The sequence below is a fragment of the Podarcis raffonei genome, chromosome 14 (assembly GCF_027172205.1).
Source record: "Podarcis raffonei isolate rPodRaf1 chromosome 14, rPodRaf1.pri, whole genome shotgun sequence".
Taxonomy (NCBI): Eukaryota; Metazoa; Chordata; class Lepidosauria; order Squamata; family Lacertidae; genus Podarcis; species Podarcis raffonei.
The window spans coordinates 40,084,268-40,110,099 of NC_070615.1; the positions used below are offsets into that span (position 1 = coordinate 40,084,268).

General features: G+C 45.0%; 2 protein-coding genes across 3 annotated transcripts in view; one reads left to right on the top strand and one right to left on the bottom strand.

The window, feature by feature from the left end:
* PDILT (protein disulfide isomerase like, testis expressed) overlaps positions 1–11,628 on the bottom strand; it is a 26,003-nt gene extending 14,375 nt beyond the window's left edge. Inside the window, exons 1-2 of the mRNA XM_053366133.1 lie at positions 11,354–11,628; positions 853–1,059 (exon numbers count right to left, since the gene is read on the bottom strand). Of these exons, the coding sequence (XP_053222108.1) occupies positions 853–1,059; positions 11,354–11,555 (409 nt within the window). The 5' untranslated portion in view covers positions 11,556–11,628. The remainder of the gene's footprint in view (positions 1–852; positions 1,060–11,353) is intronic.
* The window catches only part of ACSM5 (acyl-CoA synthetase medium chain family member 5), a 24,561-nt gene continuing 6,756 nt past the window's right edge, over positions 8,028–25,832 (top strand). The window contains exons 1-9 of one of the 2 annotated variants that reach the window (XM_053366128.1): positions 8,028–8,513; positions 14,936–15,170; positions 17,312–17,522; positions 19,536–19,743; positions 20,467–20,610; positions 21,550–21,706; positions 22,861–22,940; positions 24,733–24,856; positions 25,178–25,258. In XM_053366128.1, the coding sequence (XP_053222103.1) occupies positions 14,985–15,170; positions 17,312–17,522; positions 19,536–19,743; positions 20,467–20,610; positions 21,550–21,706; positions 22,861–22,940; positions 24,733–24,856; positions 25,178–25,258 (1,191 nt within the window). In that variant the 5' untranslated portion in view covers positions 8,028–8,513; positions 14,936–14,984. Of the gene's footprint in view, positions 8,514–8,549; positions 8,692–14,935; positions 15,171–17,311; positions 17,523–19,535; positions 19,744–20,466; positions 20,611–21,549; positions 21,707–22,860; positions 22,941–24,732; positions 24,857–25,177; positions 25,259–25,832 lie in introns of those variants that run through there. The other variant, XM_053366129.1, reaches the window with a different exon arrangement.

Genomic DNA, 25,832 nt, shown 5'->3' on the forward strand with positions numbered 1-25,832 from the left:
AAAGTCAGTTGCGGTTTGGGAGTTGAAGAGGGAAGAGGGGAGGATTAGGTGTGGGTTGGTAGAGTTGTATTGTGAGAGAGAGAGAGGAATTGTTAGGTGGAGTCAGATAGATAGTTGGGGATAATCAGTTTGAAGTTGTTAGGAACTAAGATTAAGAAACTGTCAAGAAAAACTAACTGAAACCACAAGCTTGTTCCTGCACTTAACAATAAACTTGATTATTTGTTTATGTTAACAACTGTCTGGACTCCGTGTGTCCCTGTGAGATACGGGGTGGTGGCAGCGGAAAAAGCAATCGCAGTGGTGGCACAGGGTCAATAGACCATCAAACGTCCAGGGGCCCTGTGCGATCGCCACAGCGGTTTTTAAAGATTTGACCAAATGAGACCCTGCAACAAAATGTTGCAGTATGGAGATTGCAGCCACTGTGTTTCATTCCCCCCTCTCCTCATTCCAACACTAACAACCTCCGAAGGGCCAGGAGTTCCCCATCTCTGGAGTATGCTGGCATCTGGTGATGCTGGCAGACGACATGTTCAGAGTGTGCTTTTTGTGAGCAAAGATTTATGTCCCTGCTATGAAAAGTGAGCATTTTCATTCCATTTCATAGACACACACAACCCAACTGTTCCCAATGCAGTGGGCATATTTTGTGGGGGGTGAAGTGTTTTGTGAAACTGTCTCCCTCCCACCCCTTTCCACCCAGCCCTAAATGCCCCTGTCCTTATTCAACACCCTTGCATGTGCTCAAATTTATTAAGTTTTGAAATGATTCCGTTGTATGCTTGAGAGCTGGGCACAAGCTCCCCCTTGTGAGCAAACAGGCATATTTGCAGCTGCGTATGGGTTTACCTTTGCAATCAACGGGGTTTTTCCTGTCACCGTCTACAAAAAACTTCAGGGTCGGATATTCCAGGATGCCGAATTCCTTTTTTAAGTCTTTCTGATCGGTCACATCCACTTTGCCAAATCGGATATCCACAGATTCCTTCTTCAACTGTTCTGCAGCTTTGGCAAACTCTGCAGCCAAGCTCTGAGAAGGTCCAGATAACGGGATGTCTGGGGAAAAACAAGACAAAGAAAAGCAGTTGCTTATCCACATTGGCTAGGATGCCCCTTACACAGAAGAACATAAGAACAACGGCCTGTTCTCACAACAGCCAATCACTTGTCCATAGGAAGCCCATAATCAGCATCACCACCAGGGCCGGATTTAGGTTTGAGGAGGCCCTAAGCTACTGAAGGTAATGGGGCCCTTTATATGTCCAGCTGTCCTTTGTCAACAACAAGTTGTTGCTGTTTTTTTGTGTTGAATATATGCTACTTGGTAATTTATGGACCTAATAGGTATCTAAAGTCACTTGCACGTAACAGAATATGTATTTTATCAAAGTAATTGTTGAACTGAAATACAATTAAGAAGAAGTATATTAAAAAGGGCACCGTGGGTTAAACCACAAAGCCTAGGACTTGCCGATCAGAAGGTCGGCGGTTCGAATCCCCGTGATGGGGTGAGCTCCCGTTGCTCAGTCCCTGCTCCTGCCAACCTAGCAGTTCGAAAACACATCAAAGTGCAAGTAGATAAATAGGTACCACTCTGGTGGGAAGGGAAACGGCGTTTCCGTGCGCTGTTCTGGTTCACCAGAAGCGGCTTAGTCATGCTGGCCACATGACCCGGAAGCTGTATGCCAGCTCCCTCAGCCAATAAAGCGAGATGAGCGCCGCAACCCCAGAGTCGGCCACGACTGGACCTAATGGTCAGGGGTCCATTTACCTTTACTATATTAAAAATGAGCAAACCAGTGATATTTTAGGGAGCAGGCTAGTTGGCGGGGCTCATTACTTACTTTATAGGAGCCTACACAACACAAAACACTGTTGCTGTATATAGGTTTGATTTTGTTTGTTTTTTATCTTATATTTTGGAAATGTACATCCAGGGGTTTTTTCCCCTTTAACTTTTTTTGGGGGGGGCCCAAGAGAGTGGGGCCCTAAGCTATAGCTTGTTTCGCTTATACGTAAATCCAGCACTGATCACCACAGAAGAGAATGAGATTTGGCATGGGTTTGTGTACAAGTTGCATATGCTAATGTATATTTATAGATGCAAATTTAGAAAGAACTATGCTAATGTAAACAGAATTACAGTACATCTTCGTAGTGGGAAGGACTGTGACCAGGTGAAGTGTGTGTTTGCTATTTCTTTATTTCATTTACTTAGCAAGATTTATATACCGCTTAATCAAATCATAATAATCTCTAAGCAGTTTATATATTATATTGTGAACTGCCTTGAGCTCTGTACAGCGGTGTACAAATTTCAACGATAATAAATGCATTAATAAATACATTAATAAAACAATGCAAAATATTTGTTGAATATAGTAATAAAGCAGGCTTTAAAAGCAGTAGATGTATTAAATGTATCATAGATAACATCAACATTAAAAAAATGTACACAATAAAATCAGGTGTCTGGGTAGGTTTGCCTTTAAAAAGTTTTTAGTGGCTATCGAAAACAGTGCAATGAAGGCTCTGCCTAATATCAACAGGCAGGGAGTTCCAGAGGAAAGGAGCTGCAGAACTAAAAGACTGATCTCCCACAAATACCACACAAACATCACATGGCATGTGTATTAGTGCCATTAACTATGGATGGGAAACTTCTGTGATGCAACAAGACTTCAATTACTGTGTAGGGTATCAGGGATGTTCCAATGAAATTGATTGTTGAGAGATTCAGGACAGACAAAAGGAAACGCTTTTTCATAGGCAGTTAACCTATGGAAATCCCTCCCACAATGAGTAGGGATGCCCACTAATCTGGATGGCTTTGAAGAGGATTAGGCAAATTCCTGGGCAACAAAGCTATAAGAAATTGCTGATCGCCGAAGAATTGATGCTTTTGAATTATGGTGCTGGAGGAGACTCTTGAGAGTCCCATGGACTGCAAGAAGATCAAACCTCTCCATTCTTAAGGAAATCAGCCCTGAGTGCTCACTGGAAGGACAGATCCTGATGCTGAGGCTCCAATACTTTGGCCACCTCGTGAGAAGAGAAGACTCCCTGGAAAAGACCCTGATGCTGGGAAAGATTGAGGGCACAAGGAGAAGCGGACGGCAGAGGACGAGATGGTTGGACAGTGTTCTCGAAGCTACCAGCATGAGTTTGACTAAACTGCGGGAGACCGTGGAAGACAGAAGTGCCTGGCGTGCTCTGGTCCATGGGGTCACGAAAAGTCAGACACGACTAAATGACTAAACAACAACATCAGGTTATCAGACCGTTACAAAATGAATGAAAGTAACACAAAGCAACATCAACAGAGGTTTAGCTCAGGCCCAAATAAAGTACAACGTAAAACAAGTTTTAAAATGCCAAATTTACCCCAGCAGATCACAGCATGCCCTTTTGGCGAGGAAAGGTTTGGCTAGTAGTAGTCACAATGACAAGATTACCTCCAGTTCAAGAGCCAGAGTGATTCTGTTACCCTACAAAGAGGGTCTGGAAATGACACCGGTCCTCTTTAGCCAAATAAAGACAGCAGTGTCATGGAAAGAGTTCAGATTTATTGCAGACTGCAGTAACAATAAATGATCCAGAGGAATTCTCCAAATTCTGGACACCGGATACAAAATTCAAGGCACTTTTATAACATTCTCTTTACATGATTAGCCCATGAGCGATCCCTTTCAGCAATATGATTGGATAACAGACCCCTAAAACTAATTTCATTGGTCAGAGCAGCTTGCTCCTAATTACTATGGCAATAGGTATCTTTAATCAGCTTAGAGTTGGAAAAGACCCAAGGGGGCATATAGTCCAACCCCGTGCAATGCAGGAATCTCAACTAAAGCATCCACAACAGATGGCCATCTGCTTAAAAACCTCCACAGAAGGAGAGTCCACAACCTCCCAAGGGAGACTGTTCCTCTGTCTAACAACTCTTACTGTCAAAGTTTTACTAATCAAAGCTTATAAATTCAGTATTCTTCTGTCCCATACAAAATGTTGCTTTTCTGCTATCTCTTACATGAAGACTTGTCTGGATCAGGAAAATTTATTGTTGTCCTGGCTTTGATGTTGAAGGCCAGTTTCATTCTGCTATGCAGAGCTGATAAGAGAGGCCCTGATTGTTATAAAAAACATAAAAATGCATCTTCTATTCGTAGGTGGCGGGGGGGAGGGGTTACAAGGAGAAAATGCTTAAACTTCCAACTCTGTGATTCTGACTCAACAATGTGAAAACAAAAAGGGATCTCAATCCTTAATTGACTCTATTGACAGAGATGCTCCGATACTGGAGATCTCTGACTTTGGGATTTAATGAACGTTACATCAAGTGTGTAAAACAAACGCATTAAAAATCTCTGTTTAGCTAGGTAGCTGCTTTTTGTTAAACAAGGCCAAGGCAGCACTGAATTCCTTGCAAAATAAGCAGGCAGGGGAGAGATGGCTTTATTTCCAACGCATTTCCAGTACAGGGCAGTGGCAAAGATATGTTGTGGTTGTGACGGTGAGAATGTGTTCATGCACATAGCAGGCCGTGGTCAGTTGTGTATCAGAAACATGTTCTGTGACAGAGGATGTAATTGCATAGGGGTTTGCGCACTGTGGATTCTGACATACAGTGGACGCTCGGGTTGCGAACATGATCCGTGCGGGATGCATGTTCGCAACCTACAGCGTTCGCAACCTGTGTCTGCTCTTCTGTGCATGCACGGGTTGCAATTTGGCACTTCTGCGTGTGTGCAAAGCGTGATTTAGTGCTTCTGCGCATGCGTGACCGCCAAAACCCAGAAGTAACACGTTCTGGTACTTCCAGGTTTCGGCGGTCTGTAACCCAAAAAAACGCAACCTGAAGCGACTGTAACCCAAGGTAACCCACAACAGCCACCTGGGTCCCAGGTGAGGACACCCAGGCATCAACTCTGTATTCCAGTTCTCAGGTTGATGAGCAGGAGAGAGCGAATGCTGGACTCAGATGCAGAAGAGTTCTTTTAACCACAGAGCCTCTCCTCTCCTTTCTCTTTAAAGCGACCTTGAGAGCAGACAGCCATTAAAATAAAAGATCCCTTCCAACCAAGCCCCTTTAGATTTTGCTGGCCTCCAGCTCCCATTAGCCCAGCCAGCATGACCAATGGTCACAGCATCCTCTGCAACAGTGGGAGAGAAGGCTGAGGTAGCATAGAAAGTTATGGCTCATTACAGCCATCTGAATGCAGAAATAAATAACTTTCCTGTATTTATTCCTCAAGACACCGTATTATGTAACTGTCCCATCCGAAACCAGCATGGGACAGTCACTTTCATTAGACTTTTGATAAATGGCTAGAAGGTTTTAATCTGTTCATCTTAACATGCCGATCAGTTGCAAATCCCCGAAACATTTATTTTCATCATAATTACCAGGAGACCTCCATTAATCATCCTCTAGCCTGCCACAGCCATCAGCCGCCTTGAAATAATACCCAGCAGCCTCCTTGGCACGTTAATTATTTCATCTAATGTCTTCTATGGTATTCGATGGAGAAGAGAACTTAAACAGAAGACTTTTGATCCTTGCCTGTTAGGCTTTTATGTAACCACATTTGGGGGTGGGGATATTCAAGAATCATGGGTCTTAGGGCAATTTGTGACTGGAGTCCCAACCAGGGCAGCCCAATCTATTTGGCCCAATCTATTTTGCTACTTAGGGTGAATGGTAACATGCAGAAGCTGGCATGAATAGCAGTTGGTTCCCATTTTGACAGAGAGTCAGTGTGATGTAGCATTTAGAACAGAGTTGCCCAAATTAGGGTCTCCAGTTGTTTTTGGACTACAACTCCCATCATTCCTAGTTAGCAGGACCAGTGGTCAGGGATGATGGAAACTGTACTCCAAAAACAGCTGGAGACCCAAGTTTGGGAAATCCTTGGGTGCTCCCATAATGGCTAAAGTGATGAGCCAAGATGAGACTTTGGTGAAGGCGGAAAAGCATTTGTACTTGTGGCTGGAAGACATGAACGGCCAAGGTGTTCCCGTCGATGGCAACATGATGCGAGAAAAAGCTCTTGACCTGTACGCACTGTTCAAACCTCTTACCGAAGAGGGGAGGCCTTGTGACGAGAAGGAGTTCAAAGCCAGCCAACAGCTTCAACCTGAAAAACGGGCACAGCCCTGGCGAGGCTGCGCCCACCGATAAACAATCGGCGAAACCCTACTCCAAACAGTTAAAGAAACTGATAGAAGAAAAGGGATATCTCCCCGAACAAGTTTTGAACACTGGCGAGATGGGGCTCTTCTGGAAGAAAATGCCCAGCCTCACGTACATTTAAAAAGCAGAAAGACACAGCCCAAGACTGTGTGATGTTGTTGTTTTGTTGCAATGCGGCTAGGCATTTAATAAAGCCTGGCTTGCTCTGTGGATCTGCAAATCCTCATGCCCCAAAAGGCAAAGACAAACACCTCGTTCTGGTAATGGAGAAAAAAGGCTTGGGTGATGGCAGTAGTATTCCTGGATTGGTTCCACCAATGCTTCATTCCAGAGGTTGAGGAGTACCTCGAAGAGAAAGGAATTGATTTTAAGGTGTTGCTGATTGTCGACGATGCTCCTGGCCACCCCGAGGGAGTCTGGTTTGCTCATAGTGACGTGGAAGTTGTCTTTCTGCCCCATAGTACCACCTCTGTCATCCAGCCTCTCCACCAAGGCGTAGTTCGCTGCTTCAAGGCCAAGTACACGAGTCTTATGTTCTCGCGGGTCTGCAACGCTATGGATGCTGATCCCAGTCTCAATGCGGCTGAGCGTTGGAAATCTTTCAACATCGCCGACTGCATAAAGGAATGCGGCTGTAAGTATAGTGTGTTGAACCTATGGTCAGAGAGACCCAGGTTCAGATCACCCACTCAGCCATGAGACTCACTGGGTGGCCTTGGGCCAGTCACTAATCTCTCAACCTAACCTACCTCACAGGGTCGTTGTGAGGATAACACCAGGGGGAGAACCATGTATGCTGCTCTGAGAGCCCTGCAGGTAGGGTTGGAGCAAAATATGATAATAATAATAGTTCCTAAGCATATAATTCAGTGGGGTAAAGTGGTGCCTAGACAGCATCTTAAAAAGTAGAGACCTCACCTTGCCAACAAAGGTCCGTATAGTAAAAGCTATGGTTTTCCCAGTAGTGATGTATGGAAGTGAGAGCTGGACCATAAAGAAGGCTGATCGCCGAAGAATTGATGCTTTTGAATGATGGTGCTGGAGGAGACTCTTGAGAGTCCCATGGACTGCAAGAAGATCAGACCTCTCCATTCTTAAGCCCCGAGTGCTCACTGGAAGGACAGATCGTGAAGCTGAGGCTCCAATACTTTGGCCACCTCATGAGAAGAGAAGACTCCCTGGGAAAGACCCTGATGTTGGGAAAGATGGAGGGCACAAGGAGAAGGGGACGACAGAGGACAAGATGGTTGAACAGTGTTCTCGAAGCTACCAGCATGAGTTTGACCAAACTGTGGGAGGCAGTGGAAGACAGGAGTGCCTGGCGTGCTGTGGTCCATGGGGTCACGAAGAGTCGGACACGACTAAACGACTAAACAACAACAACAAAGTGGTGCATCATTAGAAAACAACATGGATGGGGAACTTTTTCAGCCTGAGGGCCACATTCCCTCATTCCGGGGGCCACATACTTGTGGTGGCCATGGGAAAAATCAGTTTAGTCAGACATGCACTTTCTAACCTCTATCCAGGCAAGCAAGAGGTTTTATCACCATTTGAGGACACACCCCAGCCTAGCGAAATCGCTAGATCAGGGCACATAGCCAAGCCAGTGAAGGGCGTGGCCTCTGGGGCGTGGTCTGGGCAGAGTCTTAAGGGCCTGGTAGAGAGAGGGCTGCATTCAGACCCTCGGCCTGAGGTTCCCTGCCCCATCCCATGATGAAAGCTTATCTTGCTGCACCCTGAGCTCCTTGAGGAATAAATAAACTAATGATAATAATAAACTAATAATAGCAGCTGCTGCTGCTGCTTTGGGGGTCTCCACTGCAGAGGGGAAGCAGTTTCTAAGCAGTGGAGGCTGACCTATTCAGGCAAATTTTGCATGGCCCCATCAATCTCAGACTGCCTCCGGCCAACCCCCACATGCCATTCTTCTTACTGACTTCTTGCTTGTTATTGCCTCTGCCTCCACCCACTGCTGGTCTCCTGCCTTACCAGTCTCGCTAGGCAGCAGCTACCACTAAAGATAAGTAAAGAAAGGAAGGAATGGGGTACCCCTCACTACACACAGCAGATGTGAGCATCGAGGGCACCGCTCCAAGCCAAGGCTGGACTTTGTCCCACCCCTGCTGCACAGATTGTATGACAGTCAGGCCAGGCAATTCAGGCTACAGCTGCGAGCAAGCTTTCACTTTTGCCTGAAAACAACAACCCAGGCACGGGACACAGAAAAGGAACTGCAGAGGGGAACCAGGGACACAGCAGTCATAGTGAGAGGCTCAGTCAAGACGTCCACCCACTCCCCAACTCCTGAGGACTGGTGAGTACTAAAAAGGCTTAAATATTTTAGAGGAGGAGTTGGGGCACTCTGTTTTTGCCTGCCCTGTGAACAAATGTCCGTATCCAACTCTAGTCCTACTCAGGGTAGAAATTAATGAACATGATCAGTGCTTCTTCTTTCGAAGAAAAGGTGCTGGCATTCACCATGATGTTGTGATGTACGTTACACACTTTAAACATTTGGTGGGAGGGAAAGTTGCCAGTACTGTGTACCCAGAAAAAAAGCACTGGAACTTAGGGACGTTGATTCTAATGGGTTTACTCTGAGTAGAACTTTGCTAGATACAAGCCAAAGTTGTGTGTGTGCGCCCTGGCAACCACCCCTCACTCTCAAATTACAAAAAAAATAAAAAATAAAAATGCAGACAGCTGTGGGCACTGTGCAATATGCTATTTTGGGGTTTTGCTCAGTGTCCATCAGTGCTTCCGTTATAGGGAAAGGGTCACAGCACAGGGGTAGGTAGGGAGCTTGCAGAAAGTCCCTAGATGCACCCATGGAAGTGGAGGGAATGGGGAGAGTCCTTCCCCACCCCATTCTAGATAACAAATTTTTGATCCTCCAGAGTTTCATAATTCTAATGAACATACTTTTCTTTGTCGGAAGAAAAAATATGCATTTTCCCCCCACTGTTACATAAGAAGGTCAAAGAGTAAGCTGCATGAATAAGCCTCTTCCAGGAAAATCAGTGACTCACAGACAATAACACATTTTACATTTAAAATGTGTGTGTGTTCCCCCACCGCATAGAAAACACACAATACAATATTCACCTCCTTTATCTTTGTTTATTTTTTGTAAGAAAGGCATGTATGACTAGTCTCCAGGGAGAGGGGAGAAATTCAGTTCTGTTCAAATTGTAACATGAACCTACCACTTTCCAAAGCAATATGCAAACCAAAACACAATTATCCTTTAAAATTTGCACTTTGTGTTTTTCGATGCTGTTTTCCGAGCCAACCAATATGCATAGAAATACATATATTCATGAAAACAACGTATTAAAATGCATTATATCAGTGGAAATTACTTGCATTTTTTTTTACTTCAGGAAAAACTGCATTCAGAACTCTGTATATTAGGGGGGGAATGTTCTGAAATGCTAATGGGCATCCATGGAGACTTAAAATAATAATAATCACAAACCTAGAAATATGGAGAACTGGAATAAAGGGAAACAGAAAAAAACAAAAACAGAATCGACAAGTTCACTTGCTGCCCCAAAGTCCCATTGTCAAAACTTCAAACAGAATTCTTCTGTATATACAGAAGAATACATATACAGAATACATACACAGAAGAATATATATATACATATACATATACATATGCATATACATATACATATACAGAATTCTTCTGTATATGTTTTAGCAAAACATATATCCACAAAATCGTTCTGCACTAATAATGGATGCTCATTATTTGCATTGATTTTTCAGTTTGCTAAAAAGTTAATAAGTGACTACAACTATTGCTAGATCAAAGCCAAAATCAACCTTGGCATATTTTTATACCAATGGACTAAACTGAAAAGTCAACAGCAGGAACACACCATGAGCTGGTATACATAATGCAGCGAGAAAATAAGGGCACGGCGCCTTGACTTGCTTTCACAGCATCTAGATTCTCTTATAATATGCTTCTTCTTTGCTTGAAGCAGATCATTGGCTGCAGTTTCTATATTAGTTAGGAGTGGGGGAGATTTAGAAGTCCTAAATTTGGCTTGGCGAGTGGACTAGTTGGCCTTTAGATACCCCAGCTCAACGAGCCCATGGAAAGGGTAGAATAAATAAGAGATGGGGAGACCTTTTCACCCCAAGGGAAGTATTCTTTTCTGGGCAACATTGGAAGTAATTCCCATTGATTCAATTGGACTTATTTTGCTTCTGAGCAGACATTGTAAGGATTGCACAGTTAGTTTAAGGTGCCACGAGGCAAATATGTTGATTTCTGTTTCCCTCATTTTCTCATTTTTCCATTCTTAAGTTTGCTTCATATTTCCACATCAGTGTGTGTGTGATATTCATGAAAATTCACCAGCATTTTAGTGATAATTTCTCCTTACACACAATTTTGCCTAATATCTACATTTTTGTAGAGTGACTTCCCCTAATATCACACATTTTTGCATGTTGTTAGCATGAATGTAAGTATCTTCAGGTACACTTTACGCTAATATATGCTTTTGTATATATGAGTTGCCTGACAAACTGCGCCACAAAATTCAGAGAAGTGCAAATTTCGCAGGATGGCTGTGTTTCTGTTCTTGTACTCCCCCCTCTCCCGAAAGTACAAATTAGGCAGATTAACCTTTAAATGAGAGCTGAATAAAATTTACCCTACATCCCCAGCACTGTTAGACATTCAGGTTTAAAGTGCCCATTTTGTGAAGATTAGCTCATCAGCCAGTGTGGCCTAGTGGTTAGACTGAGGTTCAAACCCCTGCTCATCCATGAAACTCATGGAATGACCTTGGGCCAGTCACAGTCTCTCAGCCTAACCTACCTCACAGGCTTGTTGAGAGGCCAAAATGAAGAGGAACAGAACCACGTATGGCACCTTGAGCTCCTTGGAGGAAAGAGGAAATAGAAATGTAGTGATAGATAGATAGATAGATAGATAGATAGATAGATAGATAGATGATAGATAGATAGATAGATAGATAGATGATAGATAGATAGATAGATAGATAGATGATAGATAGATAGATGATAGATAGATAGATAGATGATAGATAGATAGATAGATAGATAGATAGATAGATAGATAGATATAGATAGATAGATAGAAATATCTCTTTTGGAAGAAGAAGTACTTACAGAACTCCACCAGCAGGTACTGTGTTCCATTCAGAGCCCTGTCAAAGTTGCTCTTTTTCAGCACCAGAACATTGTCCTCCTCCTTGATTTGGGACAGTTTAGCTTTCTTTGGTTTCCTCTCCAATGGGCCAATGCTACCTTCTGCAGTAGAAAGAGGAAGGCACACTAAACCAGTCAGGACAAGCAGCCACAGAGCTCTCATTCTGGCCTTCCAGGATGTTGCAGACACCACAGAAGAGGAGAAAGGGGACCTAGCCTGGGTCTGCTCTGGTTAAAAATGTCCATGGCCTTATCAGCAGGCCACGTGGCTTAATTCCCACACAATTAGAGATAGGGGACAGGGCTCGCTGCAAAGAGAATCGAGACTGCTCCCTCTTTGAATTGTTAAAGCTACTAACACTTTAGGAACCTAGGGTCAGGGGTGGAGGAAGGGGGTGCAGTGGGGGTGGTACGCCCCTGGTGTCACCACTGAGGGGGGTGACAAAATGCCGGGTGGCACTCACCACGGGGATTGCAGTGCGTCTGAGCCACGCGTCTTTCCTGGGAGTGACACAGTGGCTTGGGTGCCAGGCAGACTCCTCGTTGCCCCAAATGGTCCGCCTGCCACCTCCCCCTCAGCTGTCAGGTAGATGAGTGGGAGGAGGCAGGCAGACTCCTCAGGCGCCCTGTGGAGCATCCTGCCCAGGCTGGCCCCGCCCCACGGGCTGCTGGCCCCGCCCCTGGGCACAGGGCATGCACACCGCCACAGGCGCCTGATTGGCTTGCTCCGCCGCTGCCTGGGATGCTCCCCTTATACCAAGTCATAGCACTGGTCCATCTTATTTATTAGCTCAACGAGTTTAAATTCTGCTTCAATAGCATAAAACCAACCATGTGGTGCACGGGGTGAAAGAAAAATAAAGTGTAGAAGCATTTTGTCAAATTGAAAACTGATCTTCCATAAATGGCTGCCACACGTGATTACAGAAATTGGCGTGCTCACAGGTCAAAATGAAATCCTGGGTCCTAGATGACATATTTTGCCTGTTTTTGACAAAGGTAAAGCATATCTTCTTCGTTTACCTTCTGGTAGCTGTTCAGTTAGTATCCACTCAAGACTGGAGAGACACTTCATGCGATGCCCTAGGCAGTGCTTTTCCCCCTAAAAAAACATGTTTAGGGTTACTCTCATTTTGACTCAAGAAAACCACCATTTTATAGTTCAAATCGGGAAAAGTAAATGCACAAAAGTACAAAATTCACAAAATGTTTAGGAGTATGCGTACCCCTGCGTCCCCCCAGGAAAAAAAGCACTGGCCCTAGGTAACTGGTTCAAGGAAGTTATGTTCATTGCTGTGTCAAAGAAATTGACACGAGATGGTGATCATTCTGATTTCACCTCTATTCAGGGGTTATTTATTAAATATAGGACATCACAAATTTCATTGCAGTCATACCTCATGTTACGTCTGCTTCATGTTACGTTCTTTCATGTTACGTCCTGCGGTGACCCAGAAGTACTGGAAAGGGTTACTTCCTGGTTTTGCCGCTCGCACATGCACAAAATGACATCACGTGCATGCGCAGAAGCTGCGAATCGCAACCCGTGCATGCGCAGATGCGCCGCTGCGGGTTGCACTCTTTTCATGTTGCGAATGGGCCTCCGGAACGGATCCCGTTTGCAACCAGAGGTACCACTGTACAATAGTTATCATAGTTAACATAGAAACTGTCTCATGCCACTAGCCTACCCAGCTCAGTACTGTGTACACAGACAGGTAGCAGCTTTCCAGGGTTTTAGGCAGGGGGCATTCCCAGCCCTACCTGGGCTTTGAAGTTGTCACCTGACACAGTAATGACATCAGATGATTTACAGGTGGGTGGTCCCATCCATTTGTCAAAAATGGTCTGCGACCCAGTTCTTGATCCACCCTGCAAGCTGGAAAACATTCCCCACCTAAAGTGCCGTTTTTGTGCTCTCAATGACAAGCCGTCTTTGAAAATGACCCACAATGCACCTTTTCCCCCGTTATCATTAAGCACACAGAATACTTAATATAATGAGCCTGTGTGCAGCGGCTTCAGGGAAAGATAGGTTCATGCACAAACAGTCTTGCAGAACAAAAACCAGAAGCTTAATGAGAACAGCAATACCCCACTGCCCAAAAGGGGGGTGGTGAAATGAGCTGGTTTGACAAACCCTGCCCAATTCTATTTTAAAAGATTGTTATAGGCCTAGAAGAAGCTTTTGCAAAACAAAAAAACCAAAAAACCCTTGTACCCGTCACAAGTGAGCATAATCCTTTACTATTTCTTTATTGGATTCATGTCCCACGTTTGTCTCCAATAATAATAATAATAATTTATTATTTGTACCCTGCCCATCTGGCTGGATTTCCCCAGCCACTCTGGGTGGCTTCCAACAAAGATTAAAAATACATTAAAATGTCACACATTAAAAACTTCCCTGAACAGCCTTCAGATGTCTTCTAAATGTCAGGTAATTGTTTATCTCTTTGACATCTGATGGGAGGGCATTCCACAGGGCAGGCGCCACTACCAAGAAGGCCCTCTGCCTGGTTCCCTGTAGCTTTGCTTCTTGCAATGAGGGAACCGCCAGAAGGCCCTAGGCGCTGGAACTCAGCGTCTGGGCAGAACGATGGGGGTAGAGACGCTCCTTCAGGTATACTGGGCCGAGGCCGTTTAGGGCTTTAAAGGTCAACACCAACACTTTGAATTGTGCTCGGAAACATACTGGGAGCCAACGTAGGTCTTTCAAGACCGGTGTTATATCTCCAAGGAACTTAAGGTAGCATACACAACTTCCCCCCTTCTCATTTAATCCAACAACAACCCTGTGAGGTAGGCTACGCCCAGAGGCAGTGAGTGACCCAAAGTCACCCAGTGAATTTCATGGCCAAGTGGGGATTTGAACCCTGGTCTCCCTGGGTAGTGGGCGCCACTACTGAGAAGGCCCTCTGCCTGGTTCCTTGTAACTTGACTTCTCGCAGTGAGGGAACCGCCAGAAGGCCCTCGGAGCTGGACCTCAGTGTGTGGGCTGAACGATCGGGTGGTAATGTTCCTTCAGGTATACTGGGCCAAGGCTGTTTAGGACTTTAAAGGTCAGCACCAACACTTTGAATTGTGTTTGGAAATGTACTAGGAGGCAATGTAGGTCATTCAAGACTGGTGTTATGTGGTCTCGGTGGCCACTCCCAGTCACCAATCTAGCTGTCGCATTCTGGATTAGTTGCAGTATCCAGATCACCTTCAAAGGTAGCCCCACATGCTCTCCCCCAAGTTGCTCACAACCTCCCTGATCTCCTGGATTCAAGATCTTTACCTCAAACAAGAACAAACAAGCAAAACTGGAGAAGCCAACATCAAACATCCCCCCTGTATGCTTTCGAGTAATTCTGTGGAATCAGTCAACCTCTAGTGTGTAGTCAGAATTATTCTGCAAGTCAGTCTATTGGCACATCTAACACAATACTGACTTGGTATAACGTATTTTGCAATGTTCCTAATGTATCAGATGTTTCTGTTAACTGCAAAAGTTTTTTTCCAGAAAAACATTTCTGCTTTTACAACACGTCATTGCAGAAAAATCCAACTCAGTTGATGTTCTCAAGCTGCCTTTTGCTCTGGTGCCATGAAGACCTTGTTTAAATGCTTCTGGAATCTGCGGCCACCTCACACATTGCTCCATCAAGTCAAAAGACACCTTGCCTCTCCAATCACCTCACACTACGAAGCTATAAACCGATGTGAGCAGGAAGTGCCCAAGTACTTCAATTTTGCTAGTGATGTTCTGGACAGGTGGGCCCAAGTGGAAAAGGTATGAATTTGTCTGCTTTAAGAAGACATTCATGGCTGGCAGGAAAACAGGATATTGATGGTACTATAGGTGTGCTTTTATGTTCTCCTTGGAGTACAGGGGACATGTGGTTTTGTTCAGTTACATGTTCCCCAAACTAAGAGACTGAAGGAAGTCTTGGATTTGGTCACACGGGTTATCTAACTCTAGTCATTGGTAGGATTCTGATCCATGATTTCTGTAAGCTCCCTTTATTTGCCTTGAGTTACCTGGGCTGACTATGGATCTAATTCAGTTGTAGACAGGTATCGATGAATCAACCAGTTTTGACGTCTCTGGTTTCCTTAATTTTCCAATTTTAAATCTCCACATTCTTGCAACAATTTGTGATTATTTGTTTTAATCCTCACGAAAATTCATCAGCATTTGCCTGCGAATTTCTCCTAGCAGTGTTTTTTGTGGGGGGTTTTTTAACCAACCTGCATATTGGAAAGCTCTTTTACCTAATGTAATACATGTTGGTATGTCATATTCATGAACAAATGCAATTCTTTGTGCATAATTTCCCTTAATATATGTGTTTTTGTATTTACCATTTGGTTGGAGAACTGCATCACAAACTTCAGAGAGATGAAAATTTCAAAGGATAACCATGTTTCAGTTCACATTTTGGTTCAAAAAGTCCAAATTAGGTATTTTCTCATTAAAATGCAAACAGAAGTGAATTTCCCCTCCCATTCATTGTGGCAGACCACATAATTTGCATGTCTGAGATCCCAGGTTGGGAATGACCTCTGACCTGGGAATGATCGCTGTCTGAAACCCAGGAGAACTGTTGCCATTCATTGCAGAGATTTGTTTCATATTATATTGCATATGCAGCCCCCTGTAATTTATAACTTTCCCTTCGATGTCAGGAATAGTTTTAGCAACTCCTTGTAGCAACTTCACCGACAAAAGGAAAGCTGCCAGCGGTAAATGGGGGTAAACAAAGACAGGAACCTTTCCTCTCTTGTTGCAAACGCCGTCACTGGCAAGACCAGGCATAGGCAAACTCTGGCCCTCCAGATGTTTGGGACTACAATTCCCATCACCCCTGACTACTGGTCCTGTTAGCTAGGGATGATGGGAGTTGTAGTCCCAAACAGCTGGAGGGCCGGCGTTTGCCTATGCCTGGGCAAGAGGTTATCTTTTCCTCTCAACCAGAAGAAGCAGAGACAGAAGCAGAAACTCTAGGCAGTTCAGCAACTAACTGGAGAGTATGCCATCCAGCAATAAAATTTAAAAGATACCAAAAAAGAACGCCAAGCAAAGGGCAACTCCCAACACACATGCAGGCTCACCGCAGCCAAAACACACAATAAGATAAAAAAAGTTCTTGATAAAAAACAACAACGGGACACGGGTGGTGCTGTGGGTTAAACCACAGAGCCTAGGACTTGGCGATCAGAAGGTCGGCGGTTCGAATCCCCGTGACGGGATGAGCTCCCGTTGCTTGGTCCCTGCTTCTGCCAACCTAGCAGTTCGAAAGCACCTCAAAGTGCAAGTAGATAAATAGGTACCGCTCCGGCGGGAAGATAAACGACGTTTCCGTGTGCTGCTCTGGTTCGCCAGAAGTGGCTTAGTCATGCTGGCCACATGACCCAGAAGCTGTACGCCTTGGCCAATAAAGTGAGATGAGCACCACAACCCCAGAGTCGGTCACAACAGGACCTAAGAGTCGGGGTCCCTTTACCTTTACCTAAAAAACAACAACACGCAGTTGCTTACAGTAATACAACCAAATAAAAGAAAGAAACGGTTTTGGAACAATTAGGACTTCAAAAGGTATTTAAAACGATAAAAACTTGAGCAAACTGCAGAGCTAAAAACAAACAGTGCTCACCCGGAAGTGCCCCCTCAGGGATGAGCCACATCAATTCATTGTAGACAATACCAAGCTAGATGGGCCCATGAGTTGACTCAGTATAAGACAGCTCCGTATGATGACCGCTTCCAAGGCAAGTCTATTCCTAGGGTACTCCTGCCCGCTCTATCTTTCCCTTACCATTCCCTGTTGGTCATAAAATCCTATCTGATTGGTGCATGTGCTTGGCCCTGTGGATTATGCACCATTTTTAGTTGTCTTTCATCTTATTATAGCTTTTTGGGTTATCTGTTAGGAAGGAAAGAGATCTCCAAACCCAGCCTTCTGGTGGGTGAATGACCAGAGCAAAGAGGTGAAGTGGAGCTTTGAGGAACTGGGAGTCTTATCCCAGAAAGCTGCCAACATGCTCCTTGGTCCATGCAGCTTGCAAAGAGGTGACCGGATCATGACAGTTCTACCCCGGATTCCAGAATGGTGGCTACTAAGTGTGGCTTGTATGCGGACAGGTTAGTCAATATTATGGGCAAGAAAATAGTCATTAGTGTTGGGTGGATTTGGAGGGCAGGATAGGATATTATTTCATTATTTATCCTTCCTCTTACTTGTGTGAGTCCAATGTTTAGCTAGCAGAGCTTAAAATTTAGCATCCCTTTGCAGCATCAAACGTAGAAACTTCTGGGGCAAAGGTTGCTTAACCTTATTAATAATTATCTAGGATGCTTTAGCAGACTAGATCTTCCCATTTTATCCCTTTCATTTGGTTTAATTGTAATGTAATGTAAGAATAAAATTACTGTTCACTTACATAAAGCTTCAGACTTGGTTCAGCAGTAAGCAGCAGTGAAAAACAAACAAGGCAGAATAAACTTCTAGATTACAAAATACATGGTTTAAATAAAAAAATTGGAATCTAGTAGCATCCTTTCTCTGTTGGCTACATGGCGAAGAAAGAAAACTGAGCTCTGAGCAGGAAGGAATAATAATAATAATAATAATAATAATAATAATAATAATAATTTATTTCTACCCCACCCATCTGGCTGGGTTTCCCCAGCCACTCGGGGCAGCTTCCAACAGAAGGTTAAAAATACATTTAAGGAAGTAGTAACGATTATTTTCCTATGTTTACTTTTCCTGCCAGGGCAAGCAAAGGATGTGACCTCACAAAGCCCCATCTCTAGGAATTTACAGGAGAAACTCCATGTGTCTTAACCCTTTGCTTATCTAGCAACATATGAAATTTTATTTCGGCTGCGACATTATTTCCCAGAATAAGAACATAAGATGAGTCTGCTAGATCAGACCAATGGCTCATCCAGATCAGCATGCTGTTCTCACAGAGGCCACCCAGATCCTTGTGGGAAATCCTTCAGCAAGACCTGAGCACAAGAGCACTCTCCCCTCCTGCGATTTCCAGCAAGTGGTATTCAGAAGAATTCCTGCCTCCGACTGCGGAGGCAGAGCAGAACCAGTTCTAGATAAACCTTTAGAAGAAGGCTTGGAAGGCTTTAAAAGGGACTTAGTCAAACACATGGAGGATAAGGCTATCAATGGCTATTAGTCCTGGTGGTTTTGTGCTACCTTCAGGTATCAGAGGCAGTATGCCTTTGAATAACAGTGGCTTGGGATCATGAGTGGAAGAGAATTATTACACTATTTTTATGGGTGTGCTGGGCCCGGGGATAACCCGAGTAACGCAGTCCAGGTCCGGTCCCAAATCCAAGGGTTCCACGAGGAGTCAGTCCAAAAGGGCCAAGGCAGGACACAAGGCAGGAAACCAGGCAAGGTCAGGCACAGGATCACAGGTAGGTTCTGGCAAACAGCAATGTTGCTCCCGCAACCTGGGATGGGGTCCGACAGCCTTTTATCTCTGTCGGGGTAACAGCCAGTCCTGATCCCCCAGTGACTCACCTCCCTGTCTCGTCCGAAGGCGAACACTCCTCCTGCGAGTACTCAGGTCTCTCCTTCTCTAGACCTCAGTCTCTGCAGCTCGGGAGATGTCAATGGGTTACTAGACCCAGAGGCCGCCTCAGCCTCTCCTGACCCAACTGGTAGTAGAGCAGCTGTAAGTGATTGCACAGCAGAGGGCAACAAGGTAATCCCCGCATCTGGAGCCAGGGCAGGCTCAGGCCCCTGACTCGGCCCAGCTGGTGCTTGTTGCAGGGGAACCTGTGCAGACTGGGGCTCTTCAGAATCAGGCCCCAGACTAGGTTCAGATGCCGCCTTAGGCAAAGGATCTGGTGTGGACTGAGACTCCTCTGGCTCCAAGTCCGAGCCCGAGTCCCAGGCCATCACAATGGGCATCCTAGAGACATCTGGTCAGCCACTGTGAAAACAGTATGCTAATCTAGATGGACCTTTGTTCTGACCCAGTAGAGCTCTTCTTTATGTTCTTATGCTACTGATTCATTTATCTGAGGTTCAGCACACCTGCTTTAACCACCGCATTATCCTCAAATGATACACCACTGGAGACTTTCTGGGTTCTCTGCTCACTTCATTGCCTGCTTCCTTTCTAGGCATTGTTTTCATCCCAGGGACGCCCCAGTTAACCGCCAAAGACATCTCCTACAGGCTCCAGGCTTCCAAAGCCAAATGCATCGTGGTCAGCGACACGTTGGCCCCTGCAGTGGACTCAGTCCTGTCCGAATGCAGTTTTCTGAAAACCAAGCTTCTTGTGTCCGACAGCAGCAGAGATGGCTGGCTGAACTTCAAGGATCTCTTCCAGTAAGTACTGCAATGGACAGAGCATGAAATGAGAGCAACCAATTGCTATGCTCAATCTGCTAAGAGGTTCCAGGTGTACAACACTTACTCAGTTATAGCTTTCTTTGGAAGGATATCACTGAGGACTCACTGATGTTTTGTAACATTGATATTTATTTACCAGCTGGGTGTAGGTGGAAGCATAGATAGAACCAAGGGTGGATAACTATCTTCAGGCCTAGGGCCAGACTGACCCACAACAAACCCTTCAAGGGTCATGTGTTAAGGGGGCTGGAGCTGAAGTGAAAAAGTGGGGATAGCCAATTTTATTTCTTTTTTAAAAAAAAAACTCATTTGGGGGGATCAGTAAGATCACAAAAACCTTTTGACACCACAGCAGGGGCTCTTCAGGAGTGATTAGTTAAAACATTTTTTAAATATTTTTTTTAATAGACAAATTTGGAAGAGCTTGACAGGCACAGAAATCCTTTTGGCATTACAGTGGGATACTTACGAGACCACACACTAAAAATATATAATCCATTTTAAATTTATATAAATGGACAAATTTGGGGGGTCTTTGGAGCATGCCCAGAAAACTTCTTGGTGGCCGAGAAACTTGGATGCTGTACAGCAATCCATTGGATTTGTGCCAAGCTGGTGTAGTTTGGGAAGCTTGCCAGGGGGTTTCATTCATGAAATGCATGTTTCACATTGATCCCGTACGATGTCACTGTTTTTAAGAGCAGCACCTGCCAACCACGACTGCGTTAAGACAACAAGCGACGAGCCCATGATCATCTACTTTACAAGTGGGAGCACAGGGTCTCCCAAAATGGTGGAACATTCCCACTGCAGTTACGGGATTGGATTTACAGCAAGCGGCAGGTAACGCCCGTTGACTTCTTTCAAACTCTTGCAGTGGCAAAACAGTGCAACGCCATTTTAGATTAGGGTGCAAAGGGCCCTGACAGGATTGGAAAGCTTCAGGTTAAGAGGAAGGCAGGTGGATCAGAAGGATGGGAAGCTCAGGCTGGGGCACAGGTGCTGGGTTCTGTCCAGCTCTTGGGGGGCAGCAGAAGTATGATGTCATGTGGCAGGAAGAGGCCTGATGGGGACTGTCACATCCACAGGAAGGCCTGATGGGGCCCAACGCGGCTCTGGCTAGGCCTAACGGGCCATGGAATATTGACGGGGCCCACCCCCCTGGTTGAAAATGGGGTGTGTGACTTGGCGCCCCCCAGCTCCCCCCTAGATGGCACCCTTGGGCCAGGTAAAGCAGCATTGCCCATTACTAAGGTTGTAAGAAGGCAACGATTTCTGTTCTGGACTGTATTCATCACTGTCAGCACTGTTTCTCTTGCACTGCAGTTTGGTTTCCCTCCAATACTATGTTATTTGTCTCACTGTCTGCTACTTAATGCAAGTTATGTAACTTACATAATGTATGTAACTTTGGCATAGCTTGCAAGGTGGGGGAGAAGAGAGCAGCAGGCTCAACCAATGGTGCAATTAGAGAGTTTTAGACTTGACTTAGATTATGATGTGCTCCCTGTAGCCCCCTAGGGACTTCTATTCTGCTAAATGGGGCCCTAGACTTCCTCCCCAAAGTCTTACCTGTCAGCAGGGACAAAGCATTGCTGGAGGTGAGGAGTTTTCTTTCTTTGATCTACTCCACTGCCCATATGGACTTTGCACTTCTCCACCAGCTCTCCCCGTACCCTCTAAATCAGATGTGCAACATCTCTGCCGAGACAGCCTGTAAACTGCTTCCCAAGATCCTGACTATCAACAGCCAATACAAATGTGTTCTTTCTCACTGAACAGGCACTGGATGAATCTGAGTCCTTCAGATATATTCTGGAATACATCTGACACAGGATGGGTGAAGTCAGCTTGGAGCAGCGTGTTTGCTCCGTGGATCAATGGGTCATGTGTCTTTGTACATCACCTGTTGAAGTTCGAACCCACTGTCATAATAAATGTAAGAATAAAGGTCTGTGGAGTGTAGGTGGGTTCGGTCATGACCAAAGACTGAGATTCAGCTCAAAAAGGATTTATTGGATCATCAGGAACAAGAAGAACAAGAATGACAAACAGGGACACTGGGCCTAGTATATATACCTTAAGCCGGCTGAGGCAAAACACACCCACCACCTGTGATAGGCTGCCTTAATGCTGCAATTAGCGAATCACAACACTGGCCCTATCTCAGCAGCGATTGGCAGCCTGCCACCTATTAAGAATGTCTTTGGAGGGTTTTAGAATCCTTTCTGTCTTTTGTTATGCAGATGAAGCTCCTGAGCTCCAGGAGGCTTGAAGGCCTAGGCCTGCATTGCATTCATGCAGCCTGGCTTCAGTCTACAATGCCTGCATACATAACATCCTGCATGCAGGTCATAGGTTCACTTTTAAGGAAAGGGTTCAGTTGTAAGGGATGAGCATTTCATGCAAAAAGTTTCAGATTCAAGCATTGGCAAATATGGAAAAGACTTCAGGTCTGAGGATCTCAAGAGCCTCTGCCAGGCTATGTAGGGTCTGTGGACCAGAAATGAGGAACCTCAAGGTCTGGACCCAAATAAAGCCCTCTATGCTTCTAAAGAAGGCCTACCGGACTCCCCCTAGGTCACACCCCTTTCCAAGCCACAACCCTCACTGGTCCGGCTTTGCAGCCTCCTTGACCACTTTTGCCCAGCTAGAATGAGTCCTTCAACTCTGATAATGCCTCTTGATTCCCTGGGCGGAAGATAGAGAGGGATATGTGAGTGTGTAGAATCTAGAGCTGTGCACTGGGTCCCAAACTGGATCTTTCTGATTCTGGTAGACCTCTTTCAGCTGGATCAGGTTGAGGCAGCATGGGATCACCCCAGATCAGCTCAAGTCCACCCAGAGTGATCTGGGGCTGTCAAAAGAGAGGTCTACCTGGCAGAAGGGAGAAGCTAAGGAGATGGGCAATCCGTCTGTGTACATTGTTACACTGCATACCCATTTTTCTGATGTTTATAAAGAGAGCTTCTTTTGAAAGTGCCTTCTGACGTCCCACCGAAAGCTACCCTCCTAACGTTGGATCTCACCCTATGCTCCAAAACCAGAATTTGAGGTTGCAATAATGGTTGTACTTCCATTGCCTCCTTTCAGACTCTCAACCGATACCCAATCACGACTTTCTGCACAGCTCCTACTGCATACCGGATGTTGGTTCAGCACGATCTCACCAGGTACTTTCTAATGTGTAACTGGAAAGATGAACACAAGAGAAGTGTGATGAGAATTGGATGGGTGGCAAGAGGTTCTTGTCATTTGCTCCAGCTGCTCATCTTTACCACGGACAGCTGTAGTTCCTAGTAGATCACTGTCCTTGTTTTATGGAGGTGGGTTGTTAAAATTTTGCTAGCCCATGAGCATATTTTGGTTCCATGCTCTTGCAAGAGCCAAATGACTCGTGCAAGAGCACAGCACCACTGCTGAGCTCAGCAGCAGCTGTGCTGAAGGGAGTGGGCATTCTGGAATCTAATCAGAAGCCGGGATGGCTTCTGTAATTCCACAATGTCCCAGGAAAACACTTGAAGGGTATGCGTTTTTACCTTATTCACACTGTAGAATACCTGTGTGGGCAGGTAAGGAAAGATTGTAATTCATTTCTACCCTAGCGCATTATGGGAGAAAGAGACACTCTTGAGTCATTGCCCGTAGTTTGAGGCTTGGGGGTTCTTGGGAATGGAGCCTGGCTTGTACACCATGGCAAATGTTACGAAAACAGATGCTTAACCTAGTCTATCATTTGAATAATTGCATGACTAGAGAAATTGCATACTGTTCCCTGCATAATCCATTTGCTTAATCAAGTTAAGCATAATACCACTGCAAAGTGGTTTATGAAACACAGTCTAATCGAATTCAAGGGATTAGGTGAAAACACCAGCACAAATCCAGCTGGCTATAGCTGGTGCTTCTGTAGCAGGTGTGGGGAACCGACAGCCCTCTAGATGTTTCGGGAACACAACTGGCATCAGCCCCAGTGTCCTGCTCTAGGTGAGTCCCAGGTTGCAGGAAACTTTCCAGATAACCAAGACTGTTGTGGGTATGGGCAGCAGGAACATCCAAGGTCCAATTCCAGACAAGCAGTGGTTCCTAGAGGGGCTCAGGCAAGGGTCCATCTGAGCTCCAGTCTAGGGCAGCAGAGATTCAAACAAGAACTCAGACAAGAGGGAAGCCCAAGGTCCAGCTCACCAGCAGCTCAGATAAAGAACAGGTCAAAGGGTGGGTCAAAGTCCAGGTAAGAAAACAGCTAGCTGTAAAAACATTGGCAGGACTATTGTAATAACCTGCAGTTTTTAAAATATAGATATATGAAAATTGATGAATAAAAGAATGATTTGATATAATTTAGAATATGCAGGGAATGATGATAAAAAAAATTAATGAACCGCAGAAAGAGGAGGAAGTCGAGTTTTGAAATGTTTGATTTACTGTTAAACTACTATTGAAATGTATATAAATGAAAACCATAAATATATGAAGAAAACAGCTAGCTCTGTGTACAACACAACGTGGTGGTAGCAAGACATTGAGGCGTTAAGTCAGAGATGCCGTAACCCCAGCCTGGGCCCTGCTGCAGCCTCTTCGAGATTCTGCAGAGAGACCTACTCAGGAGGAGGGTCCATGAATAAATAGCCCTTTACTCACGAGGAGTCTTCTGCAACTGAGGTCTTCGCAGGGGTTGTTCTTACTCTGCATCCCAGACTGAGCTCCCTTTCTGCAGGGAGGGGGCCCCGCCAGCCTCCCCCAAGGGAGGGTCCCAACTCTTCCGTGGATATTGTTCTGGGCTATTCCTGAGTTTCTGGGGCTCCGGATCCTCCTTGGTAGAGGAGTCATCTGGTGAGGGCATGGGACCCAGCAAGCAGAGCCGATGATCAGGGGTGATGGGAGTTGTAGCAACATCTGGCGGACCAAAGCTCCCTCACCCCTGATCTATAGGATTCCTACTGATGGTTGCCATTTCTTCTCAAGCTGCAAATTCATGAGCCTGAAGCACTGTGTGACAGGAGGGGAACCACTCATCCCAGAAGTGATGGAGCGGTGGAAGGCTCATACAGGGCTGGATATCTATGAAGGCTACGGACAAACAGAAACAGTATGTCTGTCTTTGTTAGTGTATGGTGGTGGGTTTTTCGACAGCATTCCATTCTGTCCAATCTTCTGGGGGGTAAATTCTAGTGGTGGGCGTGGCTTGGGACAAAAGTGGGCGGAGCAAGGAATGTAAATCTTTCCTTTTTCCTGGGCACTAGTTTCTACATGCACCTCTCAATCCCCTTTGCTCCTAGACCAAACCTTGCTTGTCTTAGACTGGTATGCTGTCTTCTCATGCCACAGTGAAAACAATCTCCTCCCTCTCCAAAATCGCCCCAAATTTCATTTAGTTGTATTGTGCTCTCTCGCTCTCTCTTTCTTACAGGTAACAATATGTTCCAATATAAAGGGAATGAAAATCAAACCGGGCTCACTAGGAATGGCTTCTCCACCATATGATGTCCAGGTACAAACTTAAATTTACCAGAATGGTGTCCATCGAAAGGAATAAATATTCTTTATCCTTGTACTTTAATTCCCTATAATTATCTGTCACCAAGTAAATCCCCGTTATTATGAATTGCAGGGAAGTCCTGTGTATGCAAGTAATTTGCTCTTTTCTCAGCTGTGTCCCAGCTGAGCAGTCCATTTTCCTTGTTCCAAAGAATTGAATGGGAATCAATGAAAACTGATTAGCCCCCTCTTTCTTTATCTAAATATTCTCAAATGTTTTCCATTTCTCAATAGAATATCATGTACTAGAACTCTGTGAAAACACACACACACACACACACACACTGCATGCATTATATATATACCATAGAACTTAATGGGGGCCATTGCTTACTAAGTCAATCCTCACTTGCATAGTTCAGTTCTCCATGTTCCTACTCTTTCCCATTTCTTGGAGTGTAACAGAACCCTGAGAACAAGCTTTATCTCTTTTTATTTATTCCATAGAACTTAATGGGTGCCACAGAGAACCAAGGATATGCATATAAATTTTAAATCAAGGCCTGTCAATTGAAATGATATGTGCA